Source organism: Petromyzon marinus, chromosome 47 (genome assembly GCF_048934315.1).
Source record: "Petromyzon marinus isolate PM22_M1 ecotype Great Lakes invasive population chromosome 47, UKy_Petmar_22M1.pri1.0, whole genome shotgun sequence".
NCBI lineage: Eukaryota > Metazoa > Chordata > Hyperoartia > Petromyzontiformes > Petromyzontidae > Petromyzon > Petromyzon marinus.
The window spans coordinates 8,745,154-8,769,089 of NC_133713.1; the positions used below are offsets into that span (position 1 = coordinate 8,745,154).

Genomic DNA, 23,936 nt, shown 5'->3' on the forward strand with positions numbered 1-23,936 from the left:
GTGATGCCGCGCGAAGAGAGCCACCCTCAGCGCCCCCCCCCCACGCCCTCCCACCCTCAGCGCCCCCCCCCTCACGCCCCCAGCCCACCCCCCACGTCCCCCCCCACGCCCCCCCACCCCCCGCGCCCCCCCCCACGCCGATGGCTGGACGGCCACGTGTTTTGTCTCCGCCGTTGCGGCGATCGTCACGGTGCCGTTTCACGGTGGCGATGGCACTCGGCTCGCGAGAGAGCACCAAGAGCACCGGGTGGGGTGGGGTGGGGGGGACATCGCGCGCGTCCATCCATCAAGAGCACAGAAACCACGGCTCATCGTCAAACTTCCAACCCGGCAAATCTCCCTCGCTCGCTCTCCTCTCTCTCGTCTCTCTCAAGGCGCTGCTCCGCCTGGAGCACGCCACGTACCACACGCACGTGTCGGTGATGTGCAGCGCGTCTTCTTCGAACGCTGGGGAGCCGGACAAGCTCCTCTCTGTACCAGCGTGGACGGCACCCCCCACGTGTTCACCTTCTGAAGCGCTCGCTAGTCACCGTGGCGAGCGCAATGAACACCACCACCACCACGTGACTTCGTGTTGTTCGCGACGCATTTAGCGCCACAGCGCGTGGATTTGTAGCGTTTGTTGTTATTTGTGTTGCTGGTGACTTTGTGTGTTCCATATCGGAATTGCCTCCAGTGCTGTTGCTGCTGGCGGCAATAAAAGTTGTTTAAAAGTCAAAAAGTATCTCTCTGTCTCTCTGCCTCTCTCTCTCTCTGTCTCTCTCTGTCTCTCTGCCTCGCTCCCTCTGTCTCTCTCTGTCTCTCTGCCTCTCTCTCTCTCTTGTCTCTCACTCTCTCTCTGTCTCTCTGCCTCGCTCCCTCTTGTCTCTCTCTCTCTGTCTCTCTGCCTCGCTCCCTCTGTCTCTCTCTCTGTCTCTCTGCCTCGCTCCCTCTGTCTCTTTCTCTCTGTCTCTCTGCCTCGCTCCCTCTGTCTCTCTGCCTCGCTCCCTCTGTCTCTGTCTCTCTGCCTCTCTCTCTCTCTCCCCTTTCCCACCCCACCCACACCCCCCACGGTTCCCCCCCAATTCTCGTTGCTCGAACCTCGCAGGGGGTCCCTTCAAAGGCAGCGCACGAGAGAAGTCTGAGCCCCCCCCAACGCCTCCCTGCTGCAGGGCACTGCCCCTCTACATTCCTAGCGTCGGCCACATTATAGCGCCCCCCGCTACAACACAGCACACCACAGCACAGCACAGCCCACCACAGTACACCACAGTACACCACAGTACACCACAGCACACCACAGTACACCACACCAAAGCACACCACAGCACACCACAGCACACCACAGCACACCACAGCACACCACAGCACAGCACACCAGAGCACAGTACACCACACCACAGCACACCACAGTACACCACACCAAAGCACACCACAGCACACCACAGCACACCACAGCACACCACACCACAGCACACCAGAGCACAGTACACCACACCACAGCACACCACAGTACACCACACCACAGCACACCACAGCACACCACAGCACACCACACCACGGTACACCACACCACAGCACACCACACCACAGTCCAGCACACCACACCACAGCACACCACACCACAGTACAGCACACCACAGCACACCACAGCACACCACACCACAGTACACCACACCACAACACACCACACCACGGTACAGCACACCACAGCAAAGCACAGCACACCACACCACACCACAGCACACCACACCACACCACAGCACAGCACAGCACAGCACACCACACCACACCACAGCAAAGCACAGCACACCACAGCACACCACGGTACAGCACACCACAGCACACCACACCACACCACAGCACACCACAGCACACCACAGCACACCACACCACAGAACAGCACAGCACACCACACAACAGCACACCACAGCACACCACACAACAGCACACCACAGCACACCACACCACAGAACAGCACAGCACACCACACAACAGCACACCACAGCACACCACACAACAGCACACCACAGCATACCACACCACAGCACACTGCCATTCCCCTCTCCGACTCGTGTCCACCTCCACTCGCTCATTCACTCTTCCTCTTTCACTATCTTAACCCAACTCCTCCCTCACCATCTCTCTCCCTCACCCACTCCCTCACCATCTCACTCCCTCATCATCTCTCACCCTCACCATCTCACTCCCTCACCATCTCTCACCCTCACCATCTCTCACCCTCACCATCTCTCTCCCTCACCCACTCCCTCACCATCTCACTCCCTCATCATCTCACAACCTCACCATCTCACTCCCTCACCATCTCTCACCCTCACCATCTCTCTCCCTCACCCACTCCCTCACCATCTCGCTCCCTCATCATTTCTCACCATCCCACTCCCTCACCATCTCACTCCCTCACCATCTCACTCCCTCATCATCTCACTCCCTCACCATCTCACTCCCTCACTATCTCTCTCCCTCACCATCTCTCACCCTCACCATCTCACTCCCTCACCATCTCTCTCCCTCACCATCTCTCTCCCTCACCATCTCTCTCCCTCACCATCTCCCTCCCTCACCATCTCTCTCCCTCACCATCTCTCTCCCTCACCATCTCCCTCCCTCACCATCTCCCTCCCTCACCCACTCCCTCACCATCTCACTTCCTCACCCACTCCCTCACCATCTCACTCCCTCACCCACTCCCTCACCATCTATCTCCCTCACCATCTCACTCCCTCACCATCTCTCTCCCTCACCATCTCCCTCCCTCACCATCTCCCTCCCTCACCATCTCTCTCCCTCACCATCTCTCTCCCTCACCATCTCTCACCCTCACCCACTCCCTTACCATCTCACTCCCTCACCATCTCTCTCCCTCACCATCTCACTCCCTCACCATCTCCCTCCCTCACCATCTATCTCCCTCACCATCTCACTCCCTCACCATCTCCCTCCCTCACCATCCATCTCCCTCACCATCGCACTCCCTCACCATCTATCTCTCTCACCAACTCTCTCGCTCACCCACTCCCTCACCATCTCTCTCCCTCACCCACTCCCTCACCATCTCACTCCCTCACCATCTCTCTCCCTCAGCATCTCTCTCCCTCACCATCTCTCTCCCTCACCCACTCCCTCACCATCTCTCTCCCTCACCATCTCTCTCCCTCACCATCTCTTACCCTCACCATCTCTCTCCCTCACCATCTCCCTCACCATATCACACCCTCACCATCTCTCTCCCTCAACATCTCACTCCCTCACCATATCACTCCCTCACCATATTACTCCCTCACCCACTCCCTCACCATCTCTCACCCTCACCATATCACTCCCTCATCATCTCTCTTCCTCAACCACTCCCTCACCATCTCTCTCGCGCACCATCTCACTCCCTCACCCACTCCCTCACCATCTCACTCCCTCACCCACTCCCTCACCATCTCACTCCCTCACCCACTCCCTCACCATATCACTCCCTCACCATATCACTCCCTCACCATCTCACTCCCTCACCATCTCTCACCCTCACCCACTCCCTCATCATCTCTCTCCCTCACCATCTCACTCCCTCACCATCTCACTCCCTCACCATCTCACTCCCTCACCATCTCTCTCCCTCACCATCTATCTCCCTCACCATCTCACTCCCTCACCATCTCTCTCCCTCACCCACTCCCTCACCATCTCTCTCCCTCACCCACTCCCTCACCATCTCACTCCCTCACCATCTCTCTCCCTCACCCACTCCCTCACCATCTCTCTCCCTTACCATCTCTCCCTCACCATCTCTCTCCCTCACCATCTATCTCCCTCACCATCTCTCTCCCTCACCATCTCTCTCCCTCACCCACTCCCTCACCATCTCACTCCCTCACCATCTCTCTCCCTCACCCACTCCCTCACCATCTCTCTCCCTCACCCACTCCCTCACCATCTCTCTCCCTCACCATCTCACTCCCTCACCCACTCCCTCACCATCTCTCTCCCTCACCATTTCTCTCCCTCACCATCTCTCTCCCTCACCCACTCCCTCACCATCTCTCTCCCTCACCATTTCTCTCCCTCACCATCTCTCTCCCTCACCCACTCCCTCACCATCTCTCTCGCGCACCATCTCCCGTCTGCGTACGTAAGTTGAATTTCTTTCGCGGCGTACATAGCCAACCGTGCTAATTGGAGTTGTGGGGGAAGGACAACAAACTAAACACACACAAAGCAGCTCTAAAGAAATTAGTTTGCAATCTAGATTTAAAAGTGCATAGGCTGCACATACATGTATTTTATTACCCACGAACCCGCGTGGGTAGCATCTAAAAGCATCCAGCAGTATCCCGCCTTGTGCGATGATGCTGCGACGAGGCTGCCGTTCGACCACGTATTCCTACTCGCTCGATCACGTTATATCTATTTCGCATCCGCGTTTAGATAGCAATTCAAAAAATGTGTTCAATAATAGGCGCATCGTTTCATATCCAATTCGCGTTGTGTGTGTGTGCGTGTGTAAACTAGTCACGACACAGCCACGCAGGACGGCTTGGGACATTTCTCCCTCTGCTCCAAGGTCCTCGGATGATTTGCTTTAGTTTGGCTCTTGAAGCCTTTGGCATCTACTCTTGAGCATTAGCAATCCTAAATTATCGCCGGGTGTGACTCGGGGAAACTTGCGGCGACCCTACATTTCTCAAATCCGCGAGGTCGCGAAGGTCTTTATTGGTTTTTATTTATTTCTTTCCTTCACTTGGCCGGTGGTCAAGACTCGTGATGGAGTTGCAGCCAATGGATGGAGTTGCACGCTCGACAGGACACCCACGGCTGAGACGGCAGCGATGGGATCGCCTCGTGTGCAGGATCTAGGACGGGCTGTTGCATCGTGAGACGGCGAGGGATGGCCACGAGGGCCTTCATCCAACAGTGGATAGATCACGACTGATGACGACGACAGTTAAAGGCCACTTGACCTGTCAGTCCCTGTAACCTTGCAGCGGCCACTACAGTTCAATGTGACCATATTTGCCAATCGAGGTGTATTCCTGTTTGTAACTCTCAATTGCAAAATGCAACTTGAACAATTCAACAAAACTCTACGAGTTAACTACATTCTTAATTCAAGTAAAACATATTAACACTGAATCATACAATATTAGCAAAAGCTTTGCTGGCTGGCTGGCTCCCTGGCTATCAAGTGCGGTTGGTTCAGGTCCTGCGGGCTGCTAGTTATATAAAAAATAAAAAACAGCAATAATCCTGACCTTACGAACCCATCCTGCGCAAGGAGAGTTATTATTCTAAGAAACAAAAAAAACATCACACCACCATCTCTGGAGAAACGGAAAAAAAAATAACAAAAATAAAAACGTAACTTACAAACGTAACTTTTTCAGTGAACCCCCCATCCGCCACCACCACCAGCACCACCACCCAAAAGAGATATAATAAATAAATATAACACGCGACGAGAACAAACACCACGAGGAATAAAACGTGGCCATGCACATCCACTGGGACAAGCTCCGTCGACTTTTTCACGAGTCAAGACGAGGTCAGTGTCAAACAAATAGGAGATCCCAGCGGAAAGAACGATCGAACGCAAAGCATAATAATAATAATAACAGTCGTGTTTTATTTACTCAGGACGAGACAAAAAAAACTAACTTCTGTGATTCTCAAGACCCATGCACACAAGAAATCCTGGGCGGAGATGTCCGGCTGAATCTATTCGTTTTTTTTTTTGGTCTGAGTGCGTGAGAGAGACAAAGGCGGCCGTGCGTGGTGCTGGCCACCCACGGCCACCCAATTGGCACGGCCGGCTACGTACGGCGCGAAAGAAGTTCAACATGCATGCGCTCGCTAACGGCACTCGCCCCAAAAGTCTGCTAAGGCTACGCGGGGCGGTGGAGCTTTGTCTTTGTGAGCGTGCTGATGGATGATGATGATGATGACGATGATGGAGATGGACTAATCAATATCTCGCATGCGCGCAAAGAACCCAGGCGCACTCGCGGATTGTATTAGCAAAACGTTGCCGAGTAGTCAAGCGACGGCATTCGCCTCCCTCCCCCGACGCCCTCCCCGTGAATGACGTGGCGACAACGTTTGACGAGCGCCGCTGCACGCACGGCACAGCGTTGCTGTATCACTCCGCGTTTCTGCGTCGTCCCGCTCAGCCGCGCGGCTCAAGAAAGTAGTTCGTCGTCGACCACTTTAGAAGCCGCGTTATAGCGCAGCGCGTTCCGCGTTAGAACGGCGCGCGTGTTCCGCGCTGCGCGACACAAGCGTTCCCCCGAATGGTAAGAGCGGCGCTCTAGCGCCAACACCCGCGGCGTGTGGAGCGAGGACTGACCGCGTTCAAAAGGCGGAATCGTTGCCGTCTTGAGAAACGGTAGCGAAGGCACGGGGGGGGGGGGTACGGGGAGGGCGCGACGGTCGATGGGAAGGGGGGGGCCGCGAACCGTCAGGACCGCACTCCCGAAGAGATGAAGCAACGAGATGAGCTCGTACTCTTTGGTTCTATTCGGTAAAGTCACGTAGGTAAAAAAATAAAACAACAAAAATCACGACGTTTCGGCCACAACACAAGCCACAACACAAGCGGCCTTCATCAGGTGAAGGGACCAGACTGGTCCCTTCACCTGAAGAAGGCCGCTTGTGTTGTGGCCGAAACGTCGTGATTTTTGTTGTTTTATTTTTTTACCTACGTGACTTTACCGAATAGAACCAAAGAGTATGGATCCTTGCAGTCACGAAAGCTTCAAATCTAGAAGAGATGAGCTCGTTTGCAGGATACCGGGTATAGTGTTGCATCGTTGGGACCATGAGAGATGGCGGGCGACTTTTTTGGGGTAAGCGTTCATCCAGCAGTGGATTGACCATATGGTTAATGGTAATGCCGCCAATGATGATGATCAGAATTTGTATTTATACCGGAGGAATCCGATGAGCTGTAAAGCTCTTTTCCACAGACGTCCAGTCGAGGCGGGTAATACCTTTACAACAACAAACAACACGAAAGTAGTGCACAGTACAAGAAAGGTAAACAAACCAACACACAAACTAAACCATCCCCATCCGATTATGCAAAGCCCACTTGAGCTATTAACTTATCTTGCAGAAGCGACCTGGCCACAAATTCGAGCTCAACAAAGCGGCTTATCACGTGGAAATGCACAGCAGCAAAACCATCTCAAATGATTTCAATCCGTGATGATGATGATATGGTGGTGGTATTGGATATGGCCTGGGCAGGGGAGAATCCGCGCACAGCCGAGAACCGTTTGTGGCTCCAACACAGAGGGAGGGAAGCCTTTCACGACCCAATATGACAATTCGTAAATAATTTCAATCAATATCGATCGCGATTGATCACTATCGCCCCCCCCCACCCCCCACAGAATCGGGTCGCAAGGGCAGCGACTGGAACAAACGCCCTCCTCCACCCCGCCCTGCCCTCCCGCCAGCGACATCGGCTCTCGGGGCCACAGTGTGAAAGGCTCCGGGTAGCCGGAAGAAAGCATTTAAAACAGAACGATGTTGTGTTGCATCCCCTCCCTCCACCCGTAACGCAGCCGATGGATTAAGTTGTCACGCGATAGAACGGGCGTGTGTGCTGCTGCTGCTGCTGTTGTTGTTGCTGTTATTGCTGTTTGTGAAGAGCGATCCACAGCAACGTGCGACGGTTGCGTGCGGACGCTGCGCGGGTTAGTTGCCGGAATTGGAAATTCCTGCAACTGCCTGATGATGCTGCTGGTTTGGCACTATCAGCGAAACGTCGGACTACCACCCCCCCACTATTGTTAAATGTCGCGAGGCTGCTCTTCGACATAAGCGGTAGGGTGCTGCTGCTGAAGCAGCGATAGATTGGCCACGTTTGTTCAAAGCGAGGCGACTTTATTAATTGGCCGTGCCGGGTGGAGGAGGGAGTACGACACACAACATATTTTTTTTGGTACTTACTGCGATCTGATGCGCACACACAAAACAAATCAAACGACGAGTCGTCGTTGTTGTTGGCTAACAAGTTCTTCTTTCGTTGTAATCATCATCATCATCTTCTTCTTGCGTTGTCTTTGTGTAATGAACACAACAACAATAAGTGACGTATCCCCTGCGGGGACTCAAAGGGACTCGTGGGAAGAATGAGTGGTTGATGAGGTGTCCATCAAACGAACTCGATCTCGAGACCTCGGAGCAAATCAAAGGCTCTGGCATTGAGAACAACAACAACATCCCTACTCTCTGGGAATATGCTTGTGGTTATGTGGGGCCTGGGATGCGCGCGTGCGTGTGTGCGTGTGTGTGTGCGTGTCTGCGTATGTGTGCGTGTGTCTGCGTGTGTGTGTGTCTGCGTATGTGTGCGTGTGTCTGCGTGTGTGTGCGCGTGTGTGTGTGTAATGGGGGAGCGGTGGTGTAGCGGTTAGCGCGCCGCACGAACGAACCTGGCGTCCCGAGTTCGATTCCCGCTCACGGCCAACACCGGTGACAGATTATCTGAACCGGTCCTGGGTCTCCCCTAGGTCGACTCAGCCTCAAATGAGTACCTGGTGTGGTGTGTAAACATCGCCACTGGGGAGACGAAGGCGGTAGGGCGTGGTGCTGTCCACCCACCCCCTCGTGTGCCATGCCGGCCTTCATAGGTGCTCGCTAACAGCACTTGCCCCAAAAGTCCGTTGAGGCTACACGGGGATCTTTGCCTTGTTTTGTGTGATGTGTGGGTTTTGATTTCTTAGCGTAGTGGTTTATGCAACGCACCACTCCCAGTTTAAAGCACCTGGGTTTGATTCTGGGCCGTGATGCAAACCATAAATCAACCAGCCGCTGCTGGTTGGCTATGCGAAGTCGGCCTGGATCGTTCTCCCCTAGGTCGACGCAGCCCAAAAAAGAACCGGCTTGCCAGGTGCGGTAGTTTCTTTCGTTTTATTGTCAATTCAATTATTTCCCCTGCGTAACCCCCCGTGAGATGAACAACATCTCTCGTGTTTGCAAGAGTTCACCAGGGTGTCAAGTGACGCGCATTGTACACAGCAAAAGACAAAGACCCCCCGTATAGCCTCAATAAGACGGTCGTGGCAAGTGCTGTTAGCGAATAGCGCCTATAAAGGCCGGAACAGCACTACGCTACGAACCCGACCAGCCGAGTTCGATTCCCGCTCACGGCCAACTCCAGTGACGATTATCTGAACCAGTCATGGACCTGCCCTGGGTCGACTCAGCCTCAAATGAGTACCTGGTGCGATGTGTAAACATCGCCACTGGGGAGACAAAGGCGGCCGGGCGTGGTGCTGGCCACCCACGCCCTCGTGTGCAGTGTCGGCCTTCATAGGTGCTACTCGCTAACAGCCGCTTGCCTTGACAGTGGAATGGGCCAGCGCCAACGCCCCGGTCGCCTTTGTCTCACATTTGCACACCGCACCAGGTGCTTTATTTGAGGCCGAGTCGACCGTGGAGAGGCCCAGGACCGGTTCAGATAAACGCCACTGGTGTTGACCCGCGAGCGAGAAATCGGGAATGGGAATGAGGCGGGCCCCGGCTTCGGAGCGCAGCGCTAACCCGCTCACGCTACCGCTCCCCACACACATCACGAATCCACACGCCCATTTCCCTTTTTAAATCTCCAACTCACACAGCACGAGGTTGTACAACGTCGGGCGCATCCGCACGTTCGCCGAGGGCAGCAACAGCGACGGCCGACGCAGAGCCCCTGAACACCGCACCGTGCGGCAGTGAATACGAGCGCCGGAGGAAACAAAGACGGACGGGCACGCGTACACACGTGGCGCCGGTCATCCCATCTCCGGTCACACGGTTATACCTCTTTGCCCGCGCTGTGCTCGACCTTAATAGGCGCTCGCTAACAACAACAGCAGCAGCAGCAACGTGCGCCCACAATCTAATGGGTAAGTGGGAAGGATTGCAAGAGGGTGCGGTCTGTCTTCAGATCTTCAGATGTTTAGCTGCGGGGGCCCTGACTTGAGACAGACTTGAGTGCCGTGGGCACGAGAGGGGCGAGTGGAGGAAGGTGGTTGGGGAGGCGGGGGCGGGGGCGGGGGGGAATCGCAGCAATTTTAATTTAAAAAAAACCACAGAAATCCATTTCCCAACCCTTCCCTACCCGCCCGTGACCTCAACCTGAATCTGCATGCGGTGGAGCACACAGCGGAGTATTGTCTTACTCGCGACCACTTCGCCTTTGAACAACAGCTGTTCTCAATTGTGGTCGGGTCGTTTTAAAAGCGCAGCAGGTAACAAGGGTTGGGAGACGCGGTGGCGGTCGGTGGTGGTGGTGGTCGGCAGGACTCGGGGCCTGCGTGGGGCGAGGGGCTCTGACCCCCGTCTCTGACCGCGCGTGTCGCTAAAAATGAGACGCAGGGAAGGAGGTGCGCGGTGATGGTGATTATGGTGGTGTGACATGTTTTAATAATGTCCCGCCGCGAAGCGACACGATTTCTCGCGCTCAACTTCTGCTTTAGAGCTCTGAGGATATTGGTGGGAATTCCATGTTTACATGGCGGGGGTGAGTCTCTCCATAATGCAACGACTGCCGACTTCCACACAAAGCGGTACCCATTGTATCGACCCCCGGATATATGATGGGCTGAGTCAATCCCCTAACCAGGATTTGAACTCGCAACCTTCAGATTGCGAGCCGCTCGCTCACTCGCTCTACCATGGAGCCACCTGGCCAGATCATCATCATCATCATCCATGGCCAATCCACTGCTGGATGGAGGCCTCCCCAATCCGCCGCCTCCTCTCGCGATCGATCCTGCAATGTGATACTCCGCAGTGCACTTGCACGTGGACAGATTCCACCGCTCCATCTCGTCTCGGTGGACGTGCTATCGGATGCGTTCCGTACCGTGGTTCAAACGCACGTGCGTCAGAGGGGAATATCATGAAACCCATGGAACATTCCATTCACTTCACTTTCATGTTGTCTAGGACTCTTAACAGTGCAGATTATGCACCACTACAGCCTATTTACTAATCTCATTTGGCATCTTCATGGGTTTAAACAAAAAAAATTCGGGTGCATTATGGGTTTGGTTTCCATCTTTTTTCCACACAACACACTGCCAGACGTAAATCTCAGCCAGCCGAGGTCCACCAAAGCTGCGCGCGACGCTCGAAGTTAAAGGTCCGCACAATGCCACGAGATGCTCGGTGCACGACGATTTACCGCCACGCCCGAACGCAGGTCGCCGATCCCCGGACTGTCGGCGTCAAACCTGGCCAGGTGGCAACCCTCATGACAAACGGCTTCACGAGCACAGGACGACGAATCCATTTGGCAACGCCGATGGTCGCGGCAGTCGAGCCTCGACGTTTTAGTTCCCAGAGCTGGAACTGAGCCATCTTAAGAGACAACAGCAACGAATACGAGGGCGTGTTGTTGTTGTTTGTTTGTATGGTGGGGGGGGTCACTGGAAGCCGGGCTGAGATTATCAACGTGGCCCCATGTGAGAATCCCACGGTGAGCACGGGTGGCCGAAACCTCAAATCCAATGTGGAATCTGCGTGCTTGGTGCTATCTCAGCGTTCTGACCCCCCGAATGAATATCCTGTATGTTGAACCTCTTTCGCACCGTACGTAGCCAACCGCGCTCATCGGAGGTGTCGGGGGAAGCACAACGATCAGTTTAACACGTAGGCTTTCACGAAACGTCGCAGTCAGATTGTAAATGTTGTGGATTTGCTCTCCGACACACCGGTGTTGCTGTACTCAGAACGAATTTGCCACGTTCTGTTTGCGCGACAAACCTTACTAATTGGCTGTGTAGGGTGGTGGCGAGTTTAACGACACATTTACGCGATCTAACCCAAAAAAATCTACATTAAAGACACTGTATGCTCAACTTCTTTCGCACCGTACGTAGCCAACCGCGCTAATCGGAGGGGGAAGAACAAATCGAAAACACAAAAATCGGCTCTAAACAAATTCGTTTTCAATCCACTCGGCCACCTTTCACGATGGGTTTAAAGCAAATCTCACACTGGGCACGCATTGTAGCACGCGACCGGTACCGATACAGAGCACGCGACCGGAAAATCATTCATAGGTATGGGATGGAAGGCTAGGATGTTGCTCAACTTTAAGAGGTGTTATTATTTTCAGGGCCCTATTGGGGGGCCTCTAACAGTGAAATCAAAATAAACAGCCACAACTGTGGACCAGGCGCCCCGTGAAGGAATTTCTGCTGTCTTCAAAGGACAAAGAAAATAAGTTCAATGCAACTGTTGATGATGTTGTGGGGGGGGGGGGGCGAGCAGCACACACACAAGCGCCACGTGTGCGAAAAGGCGCACACTCACACGACCGTGCAGACCGAATGTCGGAGCTTATCGCACGCTGGTGGTGGTGATGCCATATTTCCCCGAGCCAGGGCCAACGTATCGGGCACATGGGCGATGAAGTGCGGCCAGAATCATGCTTAGCCCGGCCAATGTACACAAGTAAAACACCCCGGCCACCACGCGGTGTAGCCTGCAGCAGACTGTTGAGGCAAGCGCTGTTCGCGAGTAGCACCTATGAAGGCCCGCACGGCACACCAGGGGGCGGGTGTCCAGCACCACGCCCGTCCGCCTTTGTCTCCCTATCGGTGATGTTAACACATTGCACCAGGTACTCATTTGAGGCCGAGTCGACCTAGGGGAGGCCCGGTTTAAATAATCGTCATTGGTGTTGGTGTATGTTAAAATTATTTTGCACGCTACGTGGCCAACCGAGCACGATCGGAGGTGCGGGGGAAGAACTGAACACAAAACGCAGTTTTCAAACTAGTTCAAAAAGTGCAGAGCTCCAATGGCTGCCTAATATCGTAGGAAGAGCGTTCCAGACGGCCGCAGAAGCAAATCGGAAAGCGGGCAATGCAGTGGCCGTCTTTGTGCAAAAGGTGGCCGTGAGCGGGAATCGAACTTTTGGGTAGCCGGGTTCGTAGCGCACACAACAACCACGCCGCTTGTGCCAGGCTAGGTGCACTTTGAGGCTACGTCAAGTGTCGAAGGCTTGCTGGCACACACGGACACAATCTACGACCGTGCACATTGAAAGTCAGAGAGCCTTTGTCTCTCCGCTTATGGAGGTCAGTCCTGTCCAAACTGGCGGGTGGACTTGGCTACTCTGTTGAGGATGAGTTGAGTGACATGAGGCCATCCATTTAGTACGCATGGAGGGGGGGTTAACCAAACTGCGTACATATGGGGGTCTACTGACAATGTGCGTATGCATTGGAAACGGGGGGGGGGGGGGGGGTGAAGCCTCGCTAATAATTTGTCTACATTGGCCTTCAAATGAGTTAGATAGTCCGGCGGTGGACTATCTGTTTGCTTAAACACGTTAATATTATTCATCCTTGATCGTTTCTGCGTGGATTAAACATCGGCCGTTTTCTAGGATTCGAAGGGGCGGGGGGGGGGGGGGGTGCGTCAGGCGTACGTACGCAGGTGGGGGGGGGGTGTAAAAAGTCCACGTGCGTACAGGGAGGGGGGGGGTAGGTGTCAAGTTTTGACAGATTTTTGAGGATGTACTCAATGGGTGGCCCCTATTGGAGACCGGGGCCAGGCTGAGAGGCACCTTGCCACAAACGTTGAGCAATGTGGGCCACGGATTGAATGAAGCATCACTGCGGTACTCCGGGCCCAGTTCCCCGACGAGAGGAAGGCGATCGGCTGAATGCCGGGCCGCTCCGCGAGGACTCATCTCGTTCTGACGACAGCAGCAACGGGGATTTTAATTTGCTCAAGAAAAACAAGTTGCAACAACAATAACAACAAAACATTACAAACTTTTACCACCGACGTTTAAAATGGTGTTTATTATTAATCTTGATTTTTGTTTGTTTGTTAAATGCACAGCCTCAATATACTCCACGTTGTATATCAAAATCAGGGTATAGAATTCAAGTTTGACGAGCAGTGCTTATGCATGTGCAGTTACAATGAAAAGCATAAATAATAATACTGTTGAAAATTCATTTCTTCAGAACCGATCTTTTGAATTTCGTTTGTTGCCCTTCCCCCGGACCTCCCGATTAGCACGGTCGGCTACATACGGTGCGAGAGAAGTTCCAACACGCGTGCCCACATCATAAGAACGATCGTTGACTAAGTCATGAATGCACGCAATGCGGCTGGGAATACGACTGCTTGTGAAGACGACGACGGTGAGGAGAGAATAGTCATCGCCAGTCTGAAGATTTCCCACTGTCCCAAACGGCTCAAGCAAGAATCCACAGCCCTACCATCAAAGGGAGGCCAGGCAGCGATGTTAGTACACAACGCAACGTGCATCGTGCATAGCCTACGCGCCCGACGCCATCACACCTTCTTGGTATCTTAAACATATTTGAGCCCGCGGGGTGCTTGGATAGGCGACCAGTAAGCTGAAAAAACAGAAGCCAAGGACAGCTAAATACTCTTAAAGGGATCTGCCTCCGTTTCCTTCGGGCCAGTTTAGGACGACGCGCCAGTCCGGGAATCTTGTTGTCAAATCTAGATTATTCTTGTTGTTGTTATTGCAAATATGGAGAAGAAACCCGCCGTGTGCGGTGAGCGCAGATAAAATATAAAATGCGAGCGTGAAGCATTTAATGGAAGCCCAATTTGATGACCTCTTTTGAATGGAGATCTTGGCCTCAACACGAGGGTGAATGAGCAATGTGTTCTCGTGAAGATAATTGCGATAAGCTTGGAGGTCTTCAATCCCGCCGCTCACGATGTAATCGAGGAAAAACAAAGGAGCCGAGTCAAACGGTCCTCGTGCTCAAACGAGCGATTCAAAACGGCGCTCGCCGCTGCTCTGCTGGTGGTCCTGGAGCCAGTGGTGGAAATTCCACGTTCTCGTGGAAGGGAGCGAGTCTATCCACAGGATGACCACACGGGGGTGGGGGGGGATTTATCACAAAGTGGTGCTCAACGATTCGAACGGTCCAAGGGATCAACGCCCGTGTTGACGTTCCACTCGGAATTCAGTCCGCAGCAGCCGCGATAAGTGCAGATCCAAGATTTGAAAGAAAAAAAAATCGCTAAACACTAAAACAAGGGGTTGTTTACACTGAAAGATTCCTTCTGTTTCGAGGCCTGTCCTAAACTGAGCTGACGAGAAACAGTCTTTTGCAGACATTGTCGAATTTCACCTGCCTCTGTGAATGTTATTGTTTGTAAGGCGTCGCCAGAAGACGTGTCTGTGTGTGTGTGTGAAGGGCAGCAGATATGGGGAGTGGTGGTGCAGCGGTAAGCGCTACGAATTCGGCGACCCGAGTTCGATTTCCGCTCACGGCCAACACCGGTGACGATTATCCGAATCGGTCCTGGACCTCCCCTAGGTCGACTCAGCCTAGCATGAGTACCTGGTGCGGTGTGTAAACATCGCCACTGGGGAAACAAAGGCGGTCGGGCGTGGTGTTGATCACTCACCCCTTCATGCGCCGTGCCGGCCTTCATAAGTGCTAGCTAACAGCACGTGCTCCAACAGTCTGTTACAGGCTACACGGGGGATCTTTGTCTTTGTGTGTGCTCGCTAACAGCACTTGCCCCTACAGTCTGTTACAGGCTATAGGGGGGGGGGATCTTTGTGAAGGGCAGCAGCGGTGCTGTGACCCGCCACACGCCGATGCACCATTTCTTAAAAGCCTCGATCCTCGCGATGATGAATCCCCCTGGTTAAAATTAATCAAGAAGCCCTGACACGTTGCATTCGCTCGATGGATGGGGTTTAAATGCGTCTCTTCCGATGCGACGGTAGGAGAGCACCGAATCCAATGACGACGATGTCAACTTCAATCGACGCCCTCTTACGGCACCACACAGGATGCACGCGTGCATAAAAGCCGGAGGCCCTCTTCGTCACGTGGCACATGCATGTACGGCACATGTATGTACAAGATGGGGATGTGCGCTCCGGATTTTGGGATCAATCCGATGAAAAAGCACAGGGGGCCTAGATATGAAAATTTCGGACGATCCGAACGTTGTCATTTCGTTGACCTAAAAACCGTAAAGTGACGTTACGAATGTGACCGTACAAAATTGGAGCCCTTGTGGTCCCAGGCGATGTCACGATTGTTATCGATTGTTATTGACATCAATTGTTATGGATAATTTTTATCGATGACAATTATCGATTATCTCAGATTGTTATCTCAGATTGCTATCGAAGATTGTTATCGCCAAGACCTTTCACATTTGTAAGTAACGTCAACTATCCGAAGATCCCAAAATCTGAACACGATCAAAAAATGTCCTTCAAAATAAAAAAAATATATACGAATTCTTATATACTGTTTTCCCGTTAAATGAAAAACTCATCCCTCGTACACACATGTACAAACCGCACACAAGGCTTCCTCAATTTGAATTAATTCATGTTTACTAATCATCAGGCGTGTGCAGCATGTAATAACCTAATTCAGAATAACTTAATTTGTGTTTCAATGCACCGTGGTGGGGGTTGAGAGCACTGAAGGTTGGGAAATCACATGCAGCAATGAACCTAACTTGGATTTCCTAACAGATTGTGTTGTCATCAACGCCTCTTCAAAACAACAGTGCATCCACTTGAGCTAGCTGCACATAACCTGTGAACTGCTCAAATGAAAATCGTATTAGAAGTTCCCCGGTGCAAACAGCGGCGATGTTTCACACAATCTCGGAGTGTCGATCCCCTCTGCGTTAAGACGGAGGCCAACAGAAGAAGAAAATAAAAATATAAGAAATCGAATCAACGAATGCTACTTGATCGCCGTACAGAAAATAAAGTACATTTAGTCAAGCAATGATGAACAAAAGGAGCAAGGAATAATAATACTTATTAAAACGGCTTTACGGTTTAAATTACAATCGCTAAGACTTTCGCTTACTAGTAACTAAACGTATTGGACAAGCCCACCGTTAATTATTCTCTGTCAAAATCGTAATTTCGGTGCGTGCGTGCGTGCTACGGAAAAGTACAAAAAAACGACATATACCTACATGGTTAAAACAAATTAAAAGTGTACTGACATCAACAGGTGTGCGCGTACACAGTTGTAATGGAACACAGCAACTAACAAACCAACCAACAACCCCGCTTATGGGGCTTGCTTCGGTTACGTCAACTCAAACGCCTGGTTTTGGAGGAGTGCAAAAGATTAACATCGCGCCGGAAGTGTCCGCTTCTTGACACGGCGACTCACAGCGAGCCCTGCACGCCAGCCTCGTTCACCCGAACATCGGCCGTTGGTTTGGGAATTGAGCACGGTGGCTAAGAGATGTTAACTACCTCGCCCGGTATACAGGAGGTCGTGGGGTCGATCCCGACCCTGACGATGCCTGTTGTACATTTGGAGTCTGCAAGTTCCCTGGGTCCTCCGGTTTGCCCCTCCACATTTTGAACCAACGCGCGTTTAGAGCATTTGGCTGCTATACATTTACACCTGATAAGCCACTTCGTTTAGCCATCATTTGTGGCCAGGTGGCTTCTGGAAAAAGAGCTCTATAACTCACTGGGCCTTACCTGCTAAAACTAAAATATTAATCGTGAGTTAAGCTTGGAGAACGCGTTGCTGCCCACAAGTTCCTTGGGGGAGAGAACTTGTCCCACAATTTGGCAAGTCCAACTCGAACGTCTCAACTCAGCAGGCGGACCTACGTGCGCGTGTGTGAGCGCGTGCACCCGGGGCCTGACCACACACGCCGTGGTGACGAACGGCGGGCATTGTTGTCGTCGTGTGCGCGTGCGTCTCTGCGTGTGCGTCTCTGCGTGTGCGTCTCTGCGTGTGCGTCTCTGCGTGTGCGTCTCTGCGCGTGCGTCTCTGCGCGTGCGTCTCTGCGCGTGCGTCTCTGCGTGGAACTTTAGTGGGGAGCGGTAGTGTCGTCGCAGTTAACGGGCTGCGCTACGAACCCGGCGACCCGAGTTCCACTCCTGCTCATGGCCAACGCCGGTGACGATTACCTGAACCGTGCCCTGGGCCTCCCCTAGGTCGAGTCAGCCTCAAATGAGTACCGGGTGCGGTGTGTAAACATCGCCACTGGGGAGACAAAGGCGGTCGGGCGAGGTGCTGGCCACCTACCCCCTGGCCTGGGAGACTGTTGTTGTTGTTGTGCTGCCTTGTCCAAGCTTGCATTTATTGTTGAAAAATCGGCAGGAATTGCTATTTTGTAATTTGTACTTATACACTTTGTCTGTTTTACGAATTTATGTTTCGTTATTTTCTTGCCTTTCCTATACTTTGCACTCCAATCGTGTTTTTTTGTATCGTCTGTTGTTGTAACTTTCTCACCCACCCCTACTGGGCATCTGTGAAAAAGAGCTTTATAGCTCATCGGGTTTCTCCAGGATAAATAAAGACTGAATGAAATATTCTGAATATTTTCCTGAGCTCAGCCCCGGACGGCTCCAGCCGAAACAATACATCATAAACGTAGCCCAATCTCTCTGCGATGGAGACCACCGCGCACAGCATTCGTGATCGGGTACTTGGAACTGAGCATACATACACCGCAAGTGGTAGATTCTTCAGTTCAGTTGTCACAATTCAGAGTTATCCCCCCCCCTCCCGCTTATAGCACACTGGCGTGTGTACGCCACTCTTTTTCACGTGCGGCTCAATAAAATCTCGGCCCTGGAATTAAAAGCAGACTTGCTGCCATCCTAAACCACGGGAAAGATGCAGCTCCTTTTACTTTTTAGTTGTGCATCGTATTGCACACTTTAATTCTTTTGTACACTCTGCAGTAAATTGTACACTCTGCGAGGCCATGTTACAGGTATTCATGTTTAAATGTTTTCTAAATCAATGTGGAAACACATGGAAGATTTTGGGAATTACATGGCAAGCGAGATAGGCTAAGCATCTTATATAAGTCGAGAATTTGAGCATGGCAAGTTTTGCATTATGCATGTAATTGGAGAGAGGAGGTAGCGATGGGTGGGACACGTGGTGTGCACGGTGGAGGAGGTGGGATAGGGTAAGCAACTTGGGAGGTTTGGAATAGAATGTGGTAGGAAAGTGTGCTCAAGAGAGGGGGGGAGGTTGTGATGGGTGGGACGAGTGGTGTGCAGGGTGCAGGAGGTAGTGGTGGTGGGTGGGACGAGTGGTGTGCAGGGTGGAGGAGGTAGTGGTGGGTGGGACGAGTGGTGTGCTGGGTGCAGGAGGTAGTGATGGGTAGGACGAGTGGTGTGCAGAGTGCAGGAGGTAGTGGTGGGTGGGATGAGTGGTGTACAGGGTACAGGAGGTGGTGATGGTGGGTGGGACGAGTGGTGTGCAGGGTGGAGGAGGAGGGCAGAGGTCAGAGACCAAGGGGAAGAACTCGAGGCAGAATATGGTGGCGATGAGACTAAGAACCGTCCTTGTAGGACACGTTGACTATCGCAGAGCAAATGTTTAACCATGGATGGTGGTGGTGGCACTTTCACATTGTGTAAAATGTATAACAGGGGGAATATCTTTGATTCAAACTTTTCATTATTATTACGCTTGTTTACCCACCGAATATCAAAATTCCTTGTCACGTCTAAAAATGGATTAGGTGATTAACTTAACGCATAGGTATTGGAAGGCGATATTTTGGTACCTATTTAAGAAACCCCATCAAGTGACACAGTTATTCTAGCTTTCTCCCATCTTGTCCTGTTTGGCGTAGTTTCAAACAAAACGCAGAATCTAGCTAATGATAATTTAATCTTACATAGCATCATGCATGCGAATTGCATCCCACAATTGCTTTGTGCTTCAACTGATCGGTGTGAGCCAAAACAACAATAACTGGCGCGCTAAGCAACCCGTTCACGTGACAATTAATCCTGTTGGGCTGCGTTGGGTGGCAGAGGGTCCTGATGACACAAATTTGGTCAGACCGTTGCCGCGGCCGAACCAATTACGAATCGCGGATGGTGGACGAGGTGACGGCAGGACGTAATCAACCGTGTCAAAGAAGGAGATGTAAAAACAAAAAATCACGGCGTTGATGAGCCTTGAAAAGAGCAGACGAGAACGAAAGCTCGTCGACCGCGCAAGAAGAAGCGACAAAGCGACGGTGCGGTGGAGCGCCACCAACTCCACCCCCCCTCGTCTCCCACCCCCTCCCCCCCCACCCCCGCCACCGCCACCGCCGGCGCCTCTCGCTGCCGCGTGCGGTCGAGACGCGGCTCAAGGCTCGGCAGCCTCGCTGCCGCGGTGCCGGCGGAACGGCGCCGCGTTCACGCTGAGCGCGTGCACGCGCCGCGTGAACTCGTCGAGCTCCGAGTGCACGAGCGCCAGCTCCTCGGCGTCCAGCGCGCCCAGCACCGTCTCGTCGCTGTCCGCCTCCACCGCCGCCTCCACCTCCACCTCCTCCCCCTCCCCCTCTCCGCCGGCGGCGCCGCCGCTGTGCGGCCCGACGGCCCACGCTCCCTCCGCCTGGCCCGTCGCCACAAACTCCTGCACCCGCTGCGACGCCGGGTGGTGGTAGTAGAGCCGTGGCTTCGGGAACGTCTTGTCCCGCGCGCTTTCCGTATCCGGGCCGCCGAGTCGAGCCGTCGACGACGAAGCTTTGCCGCTTCCTGTCGCTGCTGCTGCTGCTGCTGGCGTTGCGGTGCCTGCTGCTGTTTCCGATGCTGATGGGGCCACTGTTGAGGCCACTGTTGAGGCCGCTGTCGTCACCGCTGCCGTCACTGCTGGTGGTGGTGTGACAGCCTCATCCGCTGGGTGTAATCGCGTGGCGGGTGCAGCGTGTGCATCAGCGGAGCCTCCGTTGAGGGTGCCCGTTGGCCGGTCAGCCGAGGGTTTGTCGGCTTCCGTGAAAGTCTTGATCCACTCCACCATGCCTCGGTCCGACTTCTTTGGGGGGGTGGCGGCGGCGGCGGTGGCGGAACCCGAAGTCCCTCCTTCCTTCTCACCGTTTACACCGAGGGGCGCGCTGATGAACAGGACGTGCTGCCGGGCTCCGCCGCCGGATTCCGGGGAGGCCACCGAAGAACCCCGGGGCACCGAGGGCCGCAGCCGGCTCCTGGTGACGGCACAAAGACAAGACGGCGTCGGCTGCTGCCGCGCGCGCATGCCCAAAGCGGCGAGTGTTTCCCTTCCGGGTGGCCTCAGCTCGGCTCTCTCTTTCGAGCCTTGGGTGTTTGCGCTTTTCCACAACTGTCCTAAACGCACCGCTAATTCGGTTTTTTTTGTGTGGTGAATTTGTTGTAACCGTCCCAAGCTGGAGGGCGGCAGCGGTGCTGCTGGAGGTGACGGTGCGTGTGCTGGTCGTGCTGGTGGTGGTGGCGGTGATGTTGATGATTGTACTGGTGGTGCAAGTTCCTACGATAACAGCGCTTGCTCCAACAGTCTGTCAAAGGCGATATGGGGATTTTTGTCTTTTTGTTGATAGTTCTGGTGGTGCTAGTGGATGGCAGTGACAGTTGTGGTGTTATTGGTTGTAAGCGACGGTGGTTGGGGTGATGCTGGTGTTGGTGCGAGTGATAGTGGTGATGCTGGTGTTGGTGCGAGTGATAGTGGTGATGCTGGTGGTGTAGGGAGCGCTGGTGCAGTAGGTAGCGCACTGCGCTACGAACCCGGTGACCCGAATTCAATTCCCGCTCACGGCCAAGATCAGTGACGGTTATCTGAATCGGTCATGGGCCTCCCCTAGGTCGACTCAGCCTCAAGTGAGTACCTGGTGCGGTGTGTAAACATCGCCACTGGGGAGACAAAGGCGGTCGGGCGTGGTGCTGCCCACCCACCACCTCACGTGATGTGCCAGCCTTCATAGGTGCTCGCTAAAAGCACTTGCCTCAACAGTCTCTTAAGGCTATATGGGGGATCTTTGTCTTTGATGCTGGTGGTGATTGTACTAGTGGTGGTGATTGTACTAGTGGTGGTGATTGTACTAGTGGTGGAGATTGTACTAGTGGTGATGATGCTAGTGGTGGTGCTGGTGGTGGTGATGCTAGTGGTGGTGATGCTAGTGGTGGTGATGCTAGTGGTGGTGATGCTAGTGGTGGTGATGCTGGTGGTGGTGATGCTGGTGGTGGTGATGCTGGTGGTGGTGATGTTGGTGGTGGTGCTGCTCATGGTGGTGATTGCTAGTGATGGTGATGCTAGTGGTGGTGATGCTAGTGGTGGTGCTGGTGGTGATGCTGGTGGTGGTGATGCTGGTGGTGGTGATGCTGGTGGTGGTGATGCTGGTGGTGATGATGCTGGTGGTGGTGATGCTGGTGGTGGTGTGATGCTAGTGATGGTGATGCTAGTGGTGGTGATGTTAGTGTGTTAGTGGTGGTGATGCTGGTGGTGGTGATGCTGGTGGTGATGATGCTAGTGGTGGTGATGCTAGTGGTGGTGTGATGCTAGTGGTGGTGATGCTAGTGGTGGTGATGCTAGTGGTGGTGTGATGCTAGTGGTGCTCGTGGTGATCCTGGTGGTGGTGCTAGTGGTGGCGGCGAGGTCTGCATATGGTGACGAAGGGGCGAGCTACGTACGCGGGCACCCCGAGCTTGCTCTCGAGCAGGTCCCGCAGGTTGTAGAGGGTCCGCCTCAAGTCGGGGGTGTTGAGACTACAGTAGTAACGTAGCTGCCACAGAGAGACGCACACATTCGCTCCGTCACTCTCAACGCAGAGGGGAACGGCTGTCCCAACAGCCGCTGGATTAACGTAGCCGTACGTCCAGCTTCTTTCGTACCGTACGTAGCCAACCGCGCTAATTGGAGGTGCTGGGGAGGGAGGCAGGGGTGGGGAAGGAGAACAAACTAACACACACAAAAAGCGCTTGCAAAGAAGTGAGCTATCCAATCTAGATTTACAAGTGCATAGCTCCAGTGGCTTGCTAATGTCGGAAAGAAGAGCGTTCCAGACGGCCGCAGAACGCGCGCGATGCGGTCGACCACGGTTCTGGCAACGCACTGGTAAGAACGATGCAGTGACAGAGAGAGCGAATTGGTTCGAGGCACCGGGAGTGACCGTGCAAGCCTCGCGCTCCGCGTGCTTGCCACTGAGCGCGTTTGAATGGAGTCCGTACTTGGGTTCCTGCTGAAGCCATCGCCCGGGAAGTTTCACCGCAAGGAAATGACCAAAGCGTCCACCGTGATGTGCACGTTAAAGACTCCGCGACGTCTCTACTGAGACACCCAGAGGGGAGAGTGTCTCTACTGAGACACCCAGAGGGGAGTGACTCTACTGAGACACCCAGAGGGGAGAGTGTCTCTACTGAGACACCCAGAGGGGAGAGTGTCTCTACTGAGACACCCAGAGGGGAGAGTGTCTCTACTGAGACACCCAGAGGGGATAGGTTCCCCGTGGCCTACCGCCGGCCAATCAAGAGCTGCACGTGCCGTGCCGTCTGTGCGCCCACGCGAGGCATCAGTGAAATCCCGCTGGAATCGACGACAGATCCCTGCCTTTCGTAACCGATAAATATAATCGATCCTGAAAACGGTTGGCATTTTACTGTCGTTTAGCAAACCTTGAGCATGGCGCAGGATGCTAACTGCTGTGCCACGTTGCCCCCAAAGGCATTATTAATCATCAACCATAATCTATCCACTGCTGGATGAAGGCCTTCCCAAGCCATTGCCATCTCAAAAAAGTCTTGAGATGTGTGGTGTCCTTTTGGCTTCCACTCCATAATTAGTTTTGATGACCAGCCGTCAAAGCTCATAATGCCGCGTCTAACCCAAGTCCCACTCGTTTTTCCCAACAAGCAAATGACCACAACGGGACACGCACGGGTGGCATTGGAGCCATCTCTCAGCAAACAAAAACAAGCAACGGTGAGGTTTGGGGAGGCGTTGCTGGGGGGGTATCGGGAGGCATGGGGTGTCGTCTCCACATTCACTAGGGGGTTGCCTCTTTCCCGCACACAAAGGCCCCCCCCCCGCCCCCCGCCTTTATCGCACGTTCCTCAAGATCTCAGGACAGAGAGGGGCCCGGGCGCAAATAGCGATCGATGATTAAGCGTGGCGGTCCGGCCGCGAGCAACAAAAAAACCCAGGTCAATTTACGACTTCTTCCAC

The 23,936-nt window shown here is 53.5% G+C and overlaps 1 protein-coding gene across 2 annotated transcripts in view; it reads right to left on the reverse strand.

Moving 5' to 3' along the window:
• Positions 1-13,780: 13,780 nt before the first annotated feature.
• Positions 13,781-23,936, reverse strand: part of UVRAG (UV radiation resistance associated) — a 92,403-nt gene continuing 82,247 nt past the window's right edge. For both annotated transcript variants that reach the window (XM_032972078.2, XM_032972079.2), the window contains exons 14-15: positions 22,406-22,497; positions 13,781-20,949 (exon numbers count right to left, since the gene is read on the reverse strand). In XM_032972078.2, the coding sequence (XP_032827969.2) occupies positions 20,112-20,949; positions 22,406-22,497 (930 nt within the window). In that variant the 3' untranslated portion in view covers positions 13,781-20,111. The remainder of the gene's footprint in view (positions 20,950-22,405; positions 22,498-23,936) is intronic.